This window comes from Actinia tenebrosa, unplaced genomic scaffold (genome assembly GCF_029948245.1).
Source record: "Actinia tenebrosa isolate PJP-AT-01 unplaced genomic scaffold, QUT_ActTen_1.0 PGA_scaffold7__59_contigs__length_16204524, whole genome shotgun sequence".
Classification (NCBI taxonomy): domain Eukaryota; kingdom Metazoa; phylum Cnidaria; class Anthozoa; order Actiniaria; family Actiniidae; genus Actinia; species Actinia tenebrosa.
Window position 1 is genome coordinate 9,075,198 of NW_028292584.1, and position 15,476 is coordinate 9,090,673.

The 15,476-nt window shown below is 37.8% G+C and overlaps 1 protein-coding gene across 1 annotated transcript; it reads left to right on the top strand.

Annotated features, from left to right (window-relative positions):
* Positions 1–4,390: 4,390 nt before the first annotated feature.
* Positions 4,391–12,852, top strand: LOC116303695 (uncharacterized). The gene is made up of 12 exons (XM_089040085.1): positions 4,391–4,536; positions 4,708–4,877; positions 5,484–5,716; positions 7,245–7,579; positions 7,668–7,809; positions 7,906–8,379; positions 8,888–9,216; positions 9,813–9,954; positions 10,489–10,740; positions 11,687–11,865; positions 11,955–12,119; positions 12,312–12,852. Exons 2-11 carry the CDS (start codon positions 4,801–4,803, stop codon positions 12,090–12,092), a joined length of 2,301 nt encoding a protein of 766 aa, XP_088896211.1. The 5' UTR covers positions 4,391–4,536; positions 4,708–4,800; the 3' UTR covers positions 12,093–12,119; positions 12,312–12,852.
* Positions 12,853–15,476: the final 2,624 nt, after the last annotated feature.

Genomic DNA, 15,476 nt, shown 5'->3' on the forward strand with positions numbered 1-15,476 from the left:
GAAAATATCGTAAACAAGTCATAAACTAAGCTAAAATATTAAAATGATATTTAAGGACAACCCAGATTTAAGCGTCTGTGGCAACCGCGTATCCAACAAAACTAAACTAATTTCTAAAGAGATCGTAGGTTAATGAAGATTTAGCGCTAATGAGCACATGGCTAAACAATACGCGAACTAACCCGAATATTCCCGTGAGATCGTTATAATCGGAACCGATTTGTTAGCGCATTGTTTCAGCCATGCACAATCTATTGCTGCGGATTAACTCGTTATTCTTTGTAGTAAGAAAAGACTTCCTAAAGTTACTATAACTTTTATCCTGCTATTATGACCAACTGGGCTTGAATTTGACTTATTGACTAAATTGAATTAAATATTGAACGGTTGAGCTAATCATTAACTCGGCTTTGTTATTCACCTGTGAATATTTGGGTGCTGTAACAATAGAAAATGAACCATTTCTGACTTTGAGAATTGCTTCTAAATATAAAGACGACAAATGGCCTGCTTAGATTTTCATATAATGTAACAAAAAGTTTCTTTCGCATATTCTTGGAGAGCAACCACATGACTCAAAATCCTTCGAGATAAATTTATAATACTTGTAAATATACAAATTTAGGTACTGCCTAAGAGCGAAGCACAAATCTTTCCATACTCAAGGAAAATTGGTAACCAGTAGTTGATTTTTCATGCATGGACGTCCGGTTAATTGGCTAAGTATGTATGAGTGGAGTCATTATGGGGGAAAAACCACCATTTTCCAAATAGAGTCGCAAAACTTGCTTTTTAAATTGAAAATTAAATATTGGATCTTGAAAATTAGCTGTAATTCAAGTAATTTAAACTTTAGCCAGTTCTTAGTCGTTGAACCGAAATTTTTTATCCTCATCTACTTCGAAGCTTGGATCATATCTAGAGAATTCTGCTCTACTTCGTTTGCAAGAAAAATCGATATTTTAAGTCTTCAAAGCATCAGAAAACTTATTCAATTCGAAGACAGATAGTTGATAAGTATTGCCTGTGTAGAAGAAAGGATATAATTAGGCAAATGGTATGTAAAAATATTTTTTGAAGCTGAAAACTAACGGCTTTCATCGTGCAAACTGGCACGAACTGCCAAAGTTTTTGAATTTTAAACATAAGCTTTAATGCATTCAGTACAACTTAACAAGAACAAGAGACACATTTATTAATGCAAAATAATAATTTCCTTTGTCAATAGCTGGCCTTTGTAAATGTTTTTGAATTTTTTAAATCAATTCTTATCGAGTAAAAGACCATGCAGTGTCTTACACAAGAAGATATCCTCAACAACACAAATATAAGTTCATTTTTTGTAATTATACTAGTATTAATTGGCTGTCATTATTTAGGTAGCATAATTAAGATATGCATAGTGGAAAAATAAAAATAAATTTATTTTCCGTTGAAAAATAGTCTCCCGTTGGTTTTGCTAGGGTATTGAACACTAAGGCCCAGGGCAAACGTCGAACTAACCATGAGCTTAATTTAGTCGAACTTATTACATTTGAAATAGGCTCATGCCTAGTACGACGTTTGCTGCAATCGAGAACGACCCTATTGAATAGGTTCGAGTCCAGCATAAGTTCGACAAGCCAAGTCGGACATTACGACTCTGGAGCGACTTTGCGGCAAACGCAGTTTTAAACACGTGCCGAACTAAATTCATAAATTATGCAAAATAGCAAATCAATCATGCAAGTCGCATGACTTACACCAAAGCCGTGAAAACAATCACTCCCCCACCTCCCAAACACTCATCCCCCCCCCCCCCCCCCTGATGAGCATGCGCTATACAAAGATGAGTGATGAACGAAACAGAGGAGCTCTGGATACGAAAATAAATTCAAAAATACTCAAACTGAACATGTCCGCGTTTAAAGGATCCTTGCCACGAGACGAGACTCTCGAGTCTTGTGGTTTTTGTTTTGACCAAACGAAATATGTTTGCCTGGTTTGTGAGATGCTGACCTGCAATAAATGCGATGTATTCGAGGGCAATGAAGATGAGCCGGGCTGTACGGCGGGGAAAAGCGTTGCGTGTTGTGAATGCTGCGAGAGAGACAAAAAAAAAAAAGATGAAAAACAGGTTCCCACAAGGATATGCATTCATCCGTAAAGACAAACGAATTCCGTGCGTTCCCCCGTGCATTTTCATGTCCAATTAGAATTATAATAACAATGAGTGAGATCGACATTGGTTCGGCGTTTGCCGCCACGTAGGCTCTTAGACCCTGGCTACTGAACGAGGAAACAAGTTTCCAGAAACATGTTTCCCGCGCGCATGTTCCCCGATGATTACAAGTTTAGCCACATGCGAAACATTGCTGCGTGCAACAAATTTTGCTTCCAAGACGCAAAAATGTTTCTGCTGTGCGGCAGAAACATTTCATGCTTCCAAGACGCATGGAAACAATGTTTCCCAATGTTTCCTCGTTTAGCCACGAAAGTCAACATTCTAAAAGTTCGTTACTTAGCAACGCTAGCTCTATCTTGAAAGTGCGCATGCGCTAACCGATCTTGAGTAAATATGTTTCCCGATGTTTCCCTGACAGTTTTGCCACCTTTGGAAACATTTAAGAAAACATGTTTCCCTAAATGTTTTCTAAGGTGGCAAAACTGTCAGGAAACATCGGGAAACAATGTTTCCATGCGTCTTGGAAACATGAAATGTTTCTGCCGCACAGCAAAAACATCTTTTGCGTCTTGGGAGCAAAATTTGTTGCACGCAGCAATGTTTCGCATGTGGCTAAATTGGGAAACATCGAGGAAACAATTTGTAAACCAAGATTTACACGGTAATTGCACATCAATTATCAATAATAACGAACAATTATTCTTAAATAGCAATTAGCTATTATCAATGACAGAGCAGAAAAATGACAAGGCTGCTACTTTCGCAATTTTTTCCTTTATCTCTCATTTATGCTAAAAAACGTTTAGTGTTTCATTCGTGTCTCTTGTGCTTTAAACTTTTCACAAAATTCTACTAACCTCGAGGTATTAGCGAAAATGTTAGTTTTTGTGCTGATCAAAATATCATCTCTCCCAACGTTCAGGGCGATATATCTCAAATAGACAGAGCAGAAAAACGACAAGGCTGCTACTTTCGCAATTTTTTTCTTTAACTCTCATTCATGCTAAAAAACGTTTAGTGTTTCATTCGTGTCTCTTGGGCTTTAAACTTTTCACGAAATTCTGCTAACCTAGAGCAATTCTACTTCGAGGTATTAGCGAAAATGTTAGTTTTTGTGCTGATTAAAATATCATCTCTCTCAACGTTCAGGGCGTTATATCTCAAATACGCATTTCTTAAATTTCCCCAAATTTTGGTATTTTGTTAATCAGCCCCAAAAGAGCCTGTTTATGAAATATAAAGCTTATTAACGCATAAACGTCGAAAGTAGAACCCGTTTTTCTGCCCTGTCTCTCAAATACGCATTAATTAAATTTCCCCAAATTTTGGTATTTTGTTAATCAGGTCAAAAAGAGCCTGTTTATGAAATATAAAGCTTATTAACGCATAAACGGCGAAAGTAGAACCCGTTTTTCTGCCCTGTCATTATCAATAAAAACGATGATCATCATGTCTCACTGCTTCAACCAAAAGCCGCGTACTATCCAACAGCTTTCTATTTCTAGCTTTTCTTCCTTTTAAAAGATTCCAAATCAAAACCACGCATAACCCATAAGTAGGAAAGCAGGAATCGATCTGTGGAAAGCAGATACACCTAGAGTGCTCTGGAGTGCAACGAACAAAAGAGTGTGAGTGGTTCTTTATCTTTAAAGTGTTTTGACAAGACAACTGCTATCTTAAGTGTTGCTTAATTGTCATCACAGCGTTTGATTGAATGTTTTCTTGAAAGGTCATTGTCAAGGTTTTAAAAAAAATATTTTTCTCATAAATAGAAGCAAGAGGTGAGGTGTTAATCATTAAGGATATCCTATTGGAAGGAACCTTTACCGAAGGTAAGTAAGCGATAATGCTTTTTATTAAGAAATATGAATATTGAAGGAAGGAAGGAAGGAAGGAAGGAAGGAAAATACTGAAAGTAAATTTGATTAACTTATTAACTTATTATATAAAAATAAAAAAAATAAAAACTTATTACGTGTAAAGAGAGTAATAGCTAACGAAGCGACGCCGGCGCTGCTCTGCACGGATAGTGCAGCGATAAGAACTGAAGAATTGTGGTTGGAAAGGACGTTTACATATAAGATAAGTGAACCCAATTTTTTAGTATCTACGTATAACTGAAACAAATTTACATATATATAACCCTATCCGTCTGTCCTAGAACCATTGAACAAACGATTAAAAGGACGAGCAAAAAACAGGAGCAGGAGAAACAAGGAAAAAAAAAAAAAAAGAGAAACGAAGAGATACATTGAGAAAAAAGATTATCAACTCATTTATTATCATCTCTTTACGCTTAACTAGGTGATTCACGATGGAGACCCACATACTTATGTTGGTAGCCATCTTTGGGGTGCTTTCTTATTCTCAAGGTAAGTCGTGAGAATACAAACCAAAAAAACGTATTGTTATTAATCACCCATGCATCTAGCAGCCACCAGCAAACTAGCCAACCAGCAAGCTCGCTCACTCCCTGTTTCCTTCATTCCCTCCCTCTGTTATACGCCTTACTAACGCACGCCTTTTTGTTTGTACACATACAGCATCCCTTTCTCCTACAGAATGCAGTACAACCTATGATAAAGTAGGTGGCTTTATCGATAAGGCGGACAGAGCAATGCCAGAATTACTTTTCAATGGTAGTTAATCCAGGCATTGATAAGAGCAATGGCAACGTACTGGATGGGAAAGCACTTGAGGCATCAGTACACAGGTGAGGTGCATCTGACACCAAAGAGGGGAGCGTGGGCCTCCGAAAACCTTAGAATCATTTAAAGCTTATATATATCGAGTCTGTCTTTTGGTCGAGGGTCGAGGGTAGTTCGTCGAGGGTCGAGGGTACTACGTCGAGGGTACTACGTCGAGAGTTCAGTATTATACGGTCGAAGGTTGACTATACTCCCAGAACATTAAAAGGAATAACTTGAAAATCAAACATACATTACAGTGGGCCCTGTAGTGTTTACTGTTTAGCACGGGCACCGAAGATGGTCGTCACCAGCGTCTTTAGTGGGTCTTTTACGTCCGCCTTATACAGGGTTGTAAAGTGAAGATAGACGGGGACTATGGTTTTAAGTCCTTGTCCGAGAAGACTTGAAGGTCTAACTATTTGCAGGTGTAATTACAAAGGCAGCACCTTCTCGTGAGTAATTTTAAGACCCGGAGTGTTGGTCCGGCCGAGGCTTGAACCAAGACCTCCCGCACAACAGACCGACGCTCTTACCAGCTGATCGAGCTTCTATATATCTATATAACTCTTTTCCACCTTACTATACGCTTCTGGTTTGCTCGGGTTGACATAAGGTTTCTTGATCATCAGTCTTGCCTGTCAATGCGCTGCCAAGGCCAAAGAAAAGGGCTACAAGGTGTTTGGTTTGCAGTACTTCGGAGAATGCTGGAGCGGACCTGATGCTGAGGCGAGCTACGATAAGTATGGCGCAGCTGGGGCATCGAAGATCTACCAGTTCGATGGGAAACCTCCCTGTGACAAATCTAAGGAGCAAGAGTGTGTTGGTGGTCATTGGGTTAACTATGTTTATCGGCTTAAAGAGGGTGAGCTTGGAGAATATTCATTTCTGGATTCATATTAACTATAGTTTTTCGCAGCTGATTTCGCAGCCTATTTGTATCGTGAAGGACGATTCGCGGCCATTGTTTCTGGGTATCCTATCTTTGCGCTCTCTAAATCTATTCTTTCAAATAAGCAAGGAACGCTCGCATGATTTTGTGTAGACACAGAATCAAATTCAAAATGACGGCGAAATGTTCAAAGTTTGCGACACGATATGTCGAAAACGAAAACAGTGAACCCAGTTTTTCTTTCTTAAATACAAAGTAACATAAAGATCTATAACATATGTTTTTATAACTTTCATAAATACTGTGGATTGCTTCTTTTGTGAATGTTTTTCGTGTTCTTTGTGTCGAGGATACTCATATCTGAAGACTTTGAAACAGAGTCTTATGGCTTTTAAGCAACGATTTATTTCACACGATTTGCAATGATAAGGCGCCCGTCTTTCATCTTGAAAACAATATGATCGATTATCGGGTTGCCAAGTTCCATAAAATTGACATCAAACTTTCACCGCGAACGTCCTTCATGAGCGTGCATCTTGCGTACGAGGATACAATTGAGGCTTTCGGGTCGGCGAGTTTGCGATAAATGTCAAGACAAACTGTTAGAAATATATGGACGTTGCTTTAGAGTGAAGTCATTAAACCCGTGAAATAGCTATTAGACTAATACACTTTAGTAGACCCTAATTCCATTGTTTTCATTGTGTCTATTTGACTATTACACGTTGACTAGTATTTTTTATTTCACGGGTTAAATGCCTCCATTCTATGCTAACCTATTTTCCGCTACTAGTATTTTTCTTTTTTTTCTTTTATAATCAAAGCTAGGACATGTTGTATTGAGTTTATGTCCTCATCATTCGTTTACTCACATGACGCCAACCCCTATACTTATGGAGATAATTCTCTTCCCAGCCATTCGCCTTTTTATAGAACTTATAATCATTCACACTTAGTATAAATACACAGGTGATTATTGAAAATCTCGCGCGCTGATTGGTCGAGAAACTCAGATTATCACACGATAATCACCTCCAGCGGTAATCCAAAATGGCGGCCAGCCGCTTTGTTGCTGTAACCTAATTTTAAATGTGTCTTTTATCTTCTTTTTTTTTCTTCTTTTTTTGAAAGAATCACCTGTGTATTTATACGAAAACAATTATTCACCTCAGGCTCAGTGAATATCGGGAATAATAACCTCAACTTCGTTTCGGTTATTATTCCCCGATATTCACTTCGCCTTCGGCGAATAATTGTTAAATAAAGAACCAATGAGTATGAAAATTAAGAGTACTTAAATGAAAAGTTTCTCCGCGTATCACTTGTCGTCAGAATTCGAAGCGTACTAATATTTTTGGTGCGCCTTTTCAAATTTAAAGCCATTTTTAAAATGTTGTTTTAAATATGTTTGTACCCAGTGAATTCGGAATTTACCAATATAAGTAAGAAACGGTAGCGCTTTCGACGATCGATACAATAGTGATTTTCTATTCACCTCCAGAAATTAAACCTACTACTCCTCCCAGCCCAACTTGTGGATATGCTCTTGGACTTCAATCGCATGCTTTGAGCGATTCCCAGATGCGTGCCTCCTCTGAATTTGATTCCAATCATCGTGCGGCCAATGGGAGACTTCATTTCCAGGCCGGTGGAGGAAGAACGGGAGCGTGGTCCGCTAGATACAATAATGCTGAACAGTGGCTTCAAGTAGATTTCGGTAAAATTGCAAAAATAATCAAGATAGCTACCCAAGGCCGTCAAGATGCTAACCAGTGGGTGAAGAGTTACACACTTTCATATAGCAGAGATGGTGTGTTCTGGAACATGCTGCCAGAGGTAAGTAAAATGAAGTCTTTTGTGAAGTCCAATTAAACACAAATCATGGTAGAAAAAGTGGTATCTCATTTTGTTTTTGTGTACGCAGGTACTTAGGGGAAATTCTGATCGATCAACTGTTGTCACTCGTAACCTGAAACAAGTTATATACGCTCGATATCTTCGAATTCATCCACGAAGTTGGCAAGGACACATTTCCATGAGGGCCGAGGTTTATGGATGCACTTCAGGTAAGAATAAACAGAAAACTATCTTGGTAAACGTTCTTGTAGTTTATAACATGTACACGACCTCAATTTAATAATTCTTTTTTTAACTTTGTCCAGGCTTTCCAGTTCCAACTGAAAGTTGCCTTTCTGCTCTTGGAATGCAGAGAAAAACTATCCCTGATTCCAGTATCAAAGCCTCTTCCACGTTTGATGCTAACCATTCACCATCCCGGGCAAGACTCAGTACAGTTAAACAAGGCGCAAAGACAGGCGCGTGGTCAGCAAAAACCAATGATGCTGGCCAATGGATACAAGTAGATATGGGCCGAGTTGTCAAGGTTACTCGTATCGCAACACAAGGTCGTCAAGATTATAACCAGTGGGTAAAAACCTATACAGTGCAATACAGCATGGATGGAGGTCATTTTGAAGACTACCAAGGAGGTCGGGTGTTAAAGGGAAATAGTGACCGTAACAGTATAGTTGGCCATATTTTGGAGCCCGCCATTATTGCAAGATACATCAGGATCCGTCCCAAGTCTTGGTATGGACACATTTCTATGAGATTCGAAATCTACGGATGTACTAGTGGTAAGTAATAGAAGTACCTGTGTTTGAGCTTCAGAGCTCTTGCCCCTGAAGGGTTACGTTTGATAACTCTTCGATAAGTCTGATCCATCGGCATAACCCATAAAAGTAATTACATTACTAATTATACAGCTTCTCATTAATCCCATATAGGTAACTGTTCAATCATTTTCCTAATTGGACAGGTCTTGTTGACATGGGATTAATTAGGCAGCTATATGATTAATAGGTAATAAGATTTCATGCTCCCCAATCAAGAAATAATTAGACTCGAAAAATTCCTCTGACTGCCAAATTGGACTCGGCCTACGCCCTCATCCAATTTTGTCAGTCCTCGGAATTTTCCTCCTCCAATTAGTCAATTTTGGAGGCTTGAACAAAAACCTTTTGTTAGGCTTGAAGTCGCACCGATTTTTTGATACGATAACCTAAAAAATAATTATTTTTAAAATAAAGCTTTCTGGGATATTTCTTAAGTCGGACAAATTCGATGTTTTGTTTTGCTTTCAAGGTTTCCCTATTCCACCAACGCCATCTTGTGCTGGCGCCATTAACCTAGGTGACTGGATGTTGTCTTCTTCTTCGGACTGGGATTACAATCACAGAGCTGCAAACGGCAAGTTGGACTTCGTTGCTGGAGGAGGAAGGACTGGTGCCTGGTCTGCACGTCATAACAACGCCAATCAATGGCTGCTTGTCGACTTTGATCGAGAGATGAAGATTACACGCATTTCTACTCAGGGACGTCAAGATGCTAACCAGTGGGTCAGGACCTACACGGTAGAATACAGCCAAGATGGCGTCCGGTTTACACCTTACAGTGTGGGCAAAGTTGCGAAGGTAAGCGAAAATTTCGAGGTCTAGTTCTTAACAAATGTGATTTGCGGAATGTTATATTAGACCTAATCTTCTTTTTTTGCCTTGATACTGATTGTACTTTTCAGTCCAACATGTTATAACCATACCGATCAACCCTGGCTCTTAAAGGCCCGTTTACATTTGCGATTTTTGCAGTAAATTGAGGTGTGATTTTGGCGCGTTTTCGGAAAATGAAATACATTTTGTCTTGTGCTTCAAAATAGACATTTTCAGGTAATCTTGGTATCCGGAATTAAACTTTACAACTGTTAATCATTTACCATTTTAAACTATGATCAAATGCTGCAAAAATCGCCCGTAGTGTAAACGTGCCTTTATCGATATGCATCGAATTATGCTAAACACTAAGCGTTATTAGTCAATAAATAAAATATGATGCAAAAAAGTCAAAACAATTGGTCATTAGCTCTTTCATCTGCGTATACGAAGAAGAAGCAACTGTTTCGAAAGTGTGAGAAGCACGGGGACGAGCTAAGGATCGACGAATCTGTTTATACAAAGCAACGTTGTTTCCCCAAGATCATCGTTATTAAGGCCCTTTTCCTTGTCACGCCTAGATATTTGCTGCAAACACCGACCGTCATTCAGTTGTCAGCCATAAACTCCCAACACCGATTGTGGCTCAGTACGTTCGTTTGAGGCCGAAGTCTTGGTACAGTCACATATCCATGCGAGTGGGGATGTATGGATGCCCAACAGGTATGCCACAGACCTTTGAAAATTATCTTGGAACTAAGCAAGCTAATAGGAAAATATTTGAGAAGTGACAATTTTATCGAGAATAAGTATAGTTTTTCTTGTGTTTTTCTGTTATCTTCGCTTTCAAGATAACTTTGAAAGGTGTCTAAGCTTATTTGAAAGTTTTTTAATCGCGAATTTAAACTTAATATATAAACATATATTTCACAACCACCACTCTCCCAGTACGGGGCTAGCTCTTCCTTGAGGTTTCTTCCACACGCACTACCACTACATTCTATATTTACAACATACAACACTCAAATCACATGTTGATTTTTACGGAGAAGGTAAACCGGAGAAACCGGAGAAAACCCTAGTGGCAAGGAAGAGAGAACACATAAAATAAACTCAACTCAGATATTATCCAGTCTTAGCCAGGGCTTGAACCTGAACCACAGCGGTGAGAGGCGAGTGGTAAACCACTACGCCTTTCACGTTACGTATCGCAATTTTACCATTGATAACAGATGTGTGTTTTGATATTATTAATAGGTAAAAAGCCGGCAAGTCCTCCTTGTCATCAGGCAATGGATGTAGGAGTAATAATGGATCGATCAGGTAGCATTGGGGCCGAGAACTTCAGGAAATCTCAAGACTTTGTAGCAAGTTTGATCAGCCATTTTGAGTATGCGTCATCAGGCACTCGTTTCGGAGTCATCGCCTATAATGCAGCGGCAAACACCATCTTCAGATTTAATGACGCTGCTGTACAGAATTCTAAAACCTTGATGAGTCGCGTTTATGGTGAGTGAAAATAATATGGATTAAACATAACCCGTTAAGACCTTAAATACAATCGACCAAATCTCAATTATCAAACTCATTAATAATTCATGAGGAAAACACAATAGAAATCACGACCGTGAAGAGTGTTGTAAGTCTGATACAAAACTGTGTTCATTTGCATTAACTTTAAGTTGGATTTTCTTGGGCAGATTCACTTTAATTTTGAAAATTTTAGTGAAACACAAAGGAACTAACCTAGACGTTTGATAAGCAATCTACAGTATTCGTGTCCGTGTTGTATCCGATATACAAACTCTGGGCTACGCCTCGCTACAACACGGCCACTCATACTGTATATATTACTTAAAGCATCAAATTAGTGATCAGGGATATACAATACACCAGGCACCAAACAAACCGACCGACCGACCGACCGGCCGACCCATCGACCATGTGGACCAACAAGCTAGCCTTACAGACGATCCAAACCCAATAAGGCAAAAACAAAACACTCAAATGCTCGACTGATCTTCGAGAAAACAACTGACAAACGACTGACCTTACAGAACCAATTGTTTTAAAAAATTATAAAACTACCACATCAGCCATGAAGACGAAAAATATAAAACTAAAGTTTCGAAAGCTTCCAAGCGTTTTCTATTATCTCCATAAAACAAAATATTTTCCACCAACGACGACAAAATATGCTTTTTCAAAAAGTTATTTGGTAAATCTTTTCACGGATGTGGTTATTTTCTTTATTTTCGGGTTATAGACGTTTATTTTTAGTTGAAAACTTAGGATTAGGAAATCTTAAACTACGAACAAAACGTTTGCTGATTGGCTAATTGGTTCTGCATGATACAACCGAGAGAACCTGGCTGCCCCTGACCACTGCCCTTACTGAATTTTGAATTCTTGAATTCCAATCGTTTAATAATATCATTTTTTTCTGTCCATAAAGGTATCAAGTACTTGCAAGGTGGAACGCGTACTGACAGAGCCTTGCAACTTGCCAATAGTGACCTGTACTCTTCGCGTGGTGGTTACCGTAGCAACGTACCAAACGTGTTGTTTGTTTTGACCGATGGCAAGACCAACCGAGGAAGCTTACCTTATTCCACCGTCCTCAAGCCTTTGTTGGTACGTCGTTACAATGTATTACATTCAGGGGCTTTTTTAAAGAAATTCTTTAACCTGAGTTTATAATTTTTTTTTCTTCTCGCAAATAGGCCAAAAAGGTGAAAATGATAGCCGTTGGCGTTGGCAAAGGAATAAATGATAGTGAGCTTCGACAAATCTCAAAAAAAACATGTTTTCCATGTCAAAGACTTCAACGCTTTGTCAGAGAAATTAAAGGACATTCTTGATGCTTCCTGTCCCTGAAATTAAGTAAGGTGAGTCCCTTTGTGCACCAGTGCCTCTTTTCTTCCTTTCCTCCGTGCCTCCGTGACTCCGCCTGTCTTTCTCTCCTTTTCCATGTCCGTTTATCTACCCGCCTCTTTTTCTATTTTCTTTCTGTTTGCGTGAGCAATGAGATAAACTGGTGACATCATTTATATATGTTTTATTTCTTTTAAACTTTACAGAAATTGAAAAGGAACCAAAGGCATAAATGACAAAGGATTTCCCATCTGATTGATTTAAAGATATTAGTATAAAAAAGTGCTGATGTAAATTGTATGATGGTTCTCTTACATTCGTTTCAAAGCAACGATGGGATCAAAGATTCTAGGACCTACTTTTTCACAACTCAAAACATTTTTTAATTTCATTTCCCAGGGTCTCACCATTAATAATCATAGTGATGTAAGATACGTATGTTATTTGAGTTTACTGGTTATTGTACATCATGGCCATTTTTTTCACATTTTACTTTTCTTGTTTCATCATTTTAATCTCAATTTTAATCATTTAAATCCCTTTTCTAAGAGAGCTTGTTATAAGTCTTTTGCAAACTAGACCAGTTTGGATGACGCACGTGGATAGACGTATCGACCGAAAATGCTTTAAAACTGTCCACATTCTGTTTACCTTTTTCTGTAAAAGTATGGAACTTTTTTTCCCATGTTGTTTTTAAACCCACATTGTAAGTTAACCAATCATCAATAAGGCTTATGTAGTCATAAATATAAACACTTGACTAGCAATAAAGCAAGCAAACTAAAAAAAAAATTTGAAGTTTTTATGTCTTGTTTATGCAGCGCACAATACAAAGGCATTGGTTTGAAAACAGTCAATTCCAAAAATTGTCATTGACCGACTCAAGAATAGGTGACTTTCTTCTAGAAGGGAAATACATATTAATTATGTTTCTTTGAATCGGATACGTTTTCTGATACTTTGAAGACTTAAAATATTGATTTTTCTTGCAAACAAAGCAGAGCAGAAATCTTGCTAGATCTGATCCAGGCTTCAAGGAGTAAGATAAGTAGGTTAAACTTGTCCAGTTTTCAGTTGAAAATGAAATTTATCTTCTCCTTGGAAGCCATTAAGGGCCATGGTCAAACATGATTAAAACATGTTAGGACATGATGGTCAAGCAAACATGGTTGACCACGGTTTGTCCATGATGTGACCATGGTTTGACCATGGTCAACCATGAATGTTAAATTGCAAGGTCAGTAAGTTTCTCAAGTTGATCATGGTTAACCATGTTTGGAAGCAACATCAATACCATGGTATACCATAATCAACCATGTTTGAAAGCAATATTAATACCATGGTATACCATGGTCAACCATGTTAGAAAGCAATATCGATACCATGGTATACCATGGTTAAGCATGTTTGAAAGCAATATCAATACCATGGTAGACCATGGTCAAGCATGTTTGAAAGCAATATCAATACCATGGTAGACCATGGTCAAGCATGTTTGAAAGCAATATCAATACCATGGCATACCATGGTCAACCATGTTTGAAAGCAATATTAATACCATGGTATACCATGGTCAAGCATGTTAGAAAGCAATATCGATACCATGGTATACCATGGTCAAGCATGTTTGAAAGCAATATCAATACCATAGTATACCATGGTCAAGCATGTTTGAAAGCAATATCAATACCATGGTGCAATATAAATACCATGGTATACCATGGTCAACCATGTTTGAAAGCAATATCAATACCATGGTGCAATATAAATACCATGGTATACCATGGTCAAGCATGTTTGAAAGCAATATCAATACCATGGTATACCATGGTCAAGCATGTTTGAAAGCAAAATCAATACCATGGTATACCATGGTCAACCATGTTTGAAAGCAAAATCAATACCATAGTATACCATGGTCAACCATGCTTGAAAGCAATATCAATACCATGGTATACCATGGTTTACCATGTTTGAAAGCAATATCAATACCATGGTATACCATGGTTTACCATGTTTGAAAGCAATATCAATACCATGGTATACCATGGTCAAGCATGTTTGAAAGCAATATCAATACCATGGTAGACCATGGTCAAGCATGTTTGAAAGCAATATCAATACCATTGTGCAATATAAATACCATGATATAACATGGTTAACCATGTTTGAGGGCAATATCAATACCATGGTCAACCATGTTTGAAAGCAATATCAATACCATGGTTTACCATGGTCAACCATGTTTGAAGGCAATATCAATACCATGGTATACCATGGTCAACCATGTTTGAAGGCAATATCAATACCATGGTATACCATGGTCAACCATGTTTGAAAGCAATATCAATACCATGGTAGACCATGGTCAAGCATGTTTGAAAGCAATATCAATACCATGGTAGACCATGGTCAAGCATGTTTGAAAGCAATATCAATACCATGGTAGACCATGGTCAACCATGTTTGAAAGCAATATCAATACCATGGTATGCCATGGTCAACCATGTTTGAAAGCAGCATCAAAATAACGATTTTGGAGAAGACATATTGCACATATTTGCAAACAGCACCCATACAGCATGGTCAAGAAATACCTAAATGAATATACATGAGCATGCAAATATTAGTTAAAATGTTTGTTTCTTCACTAAAATTATTTAATTAAATTTGGCTGTCCTGGTGCGCTGCTCTTAAGTTCTGTCTTGGGACATATATAAGCTTATATATACACAGCCAATCTGTTTATGCATTTTCATTTTTCATGTGTTTAACTAGAATCATTTGGAGAAAATAGATCAAAGAAACAGATGTATGCCTTTGCTTCAAAATACTTTTTTTATAGTTTTTTTGAGTATACTATAAATGAATAATTGCGAAACCTTCACGAACATAATTTTCTTACTAAATAAGATATAAATTGTTATAAAGAGAGAAATAATTTGTAATAGCTTCTGCAAGATTTTTCCAAGTATATGTTGTGGATTTTGATTCCCCACTATATTCCTCATAGTCATTGTTTACATCAAATATCACTTTGAAGCATGTTTAAGGCTTTCAAAAAGCTAGCCAGACATTCAGCTTCATAAGACAAACTTCATTTGCAAGATTTCAGCAAGTTAACTCCATAATAAATTGAATTTGAATAAAAGTGAAAAGCAAAATAAGACTTCAACGTTACATGCCTGACAGTGATCCAATCCATGTCCTCAGCATCCAGTTTTGCAATAGAACCCATTGCATGATATCAAACTCTTGTTGAGCAAATTAATTCAGCTTCCAAAATTATAAAAAAACTACTTTTGAACAGAGATTATACGGTGTACGGGATTTCTCAATAATATCGTATCAAAAAGAAACCACTGCCATAG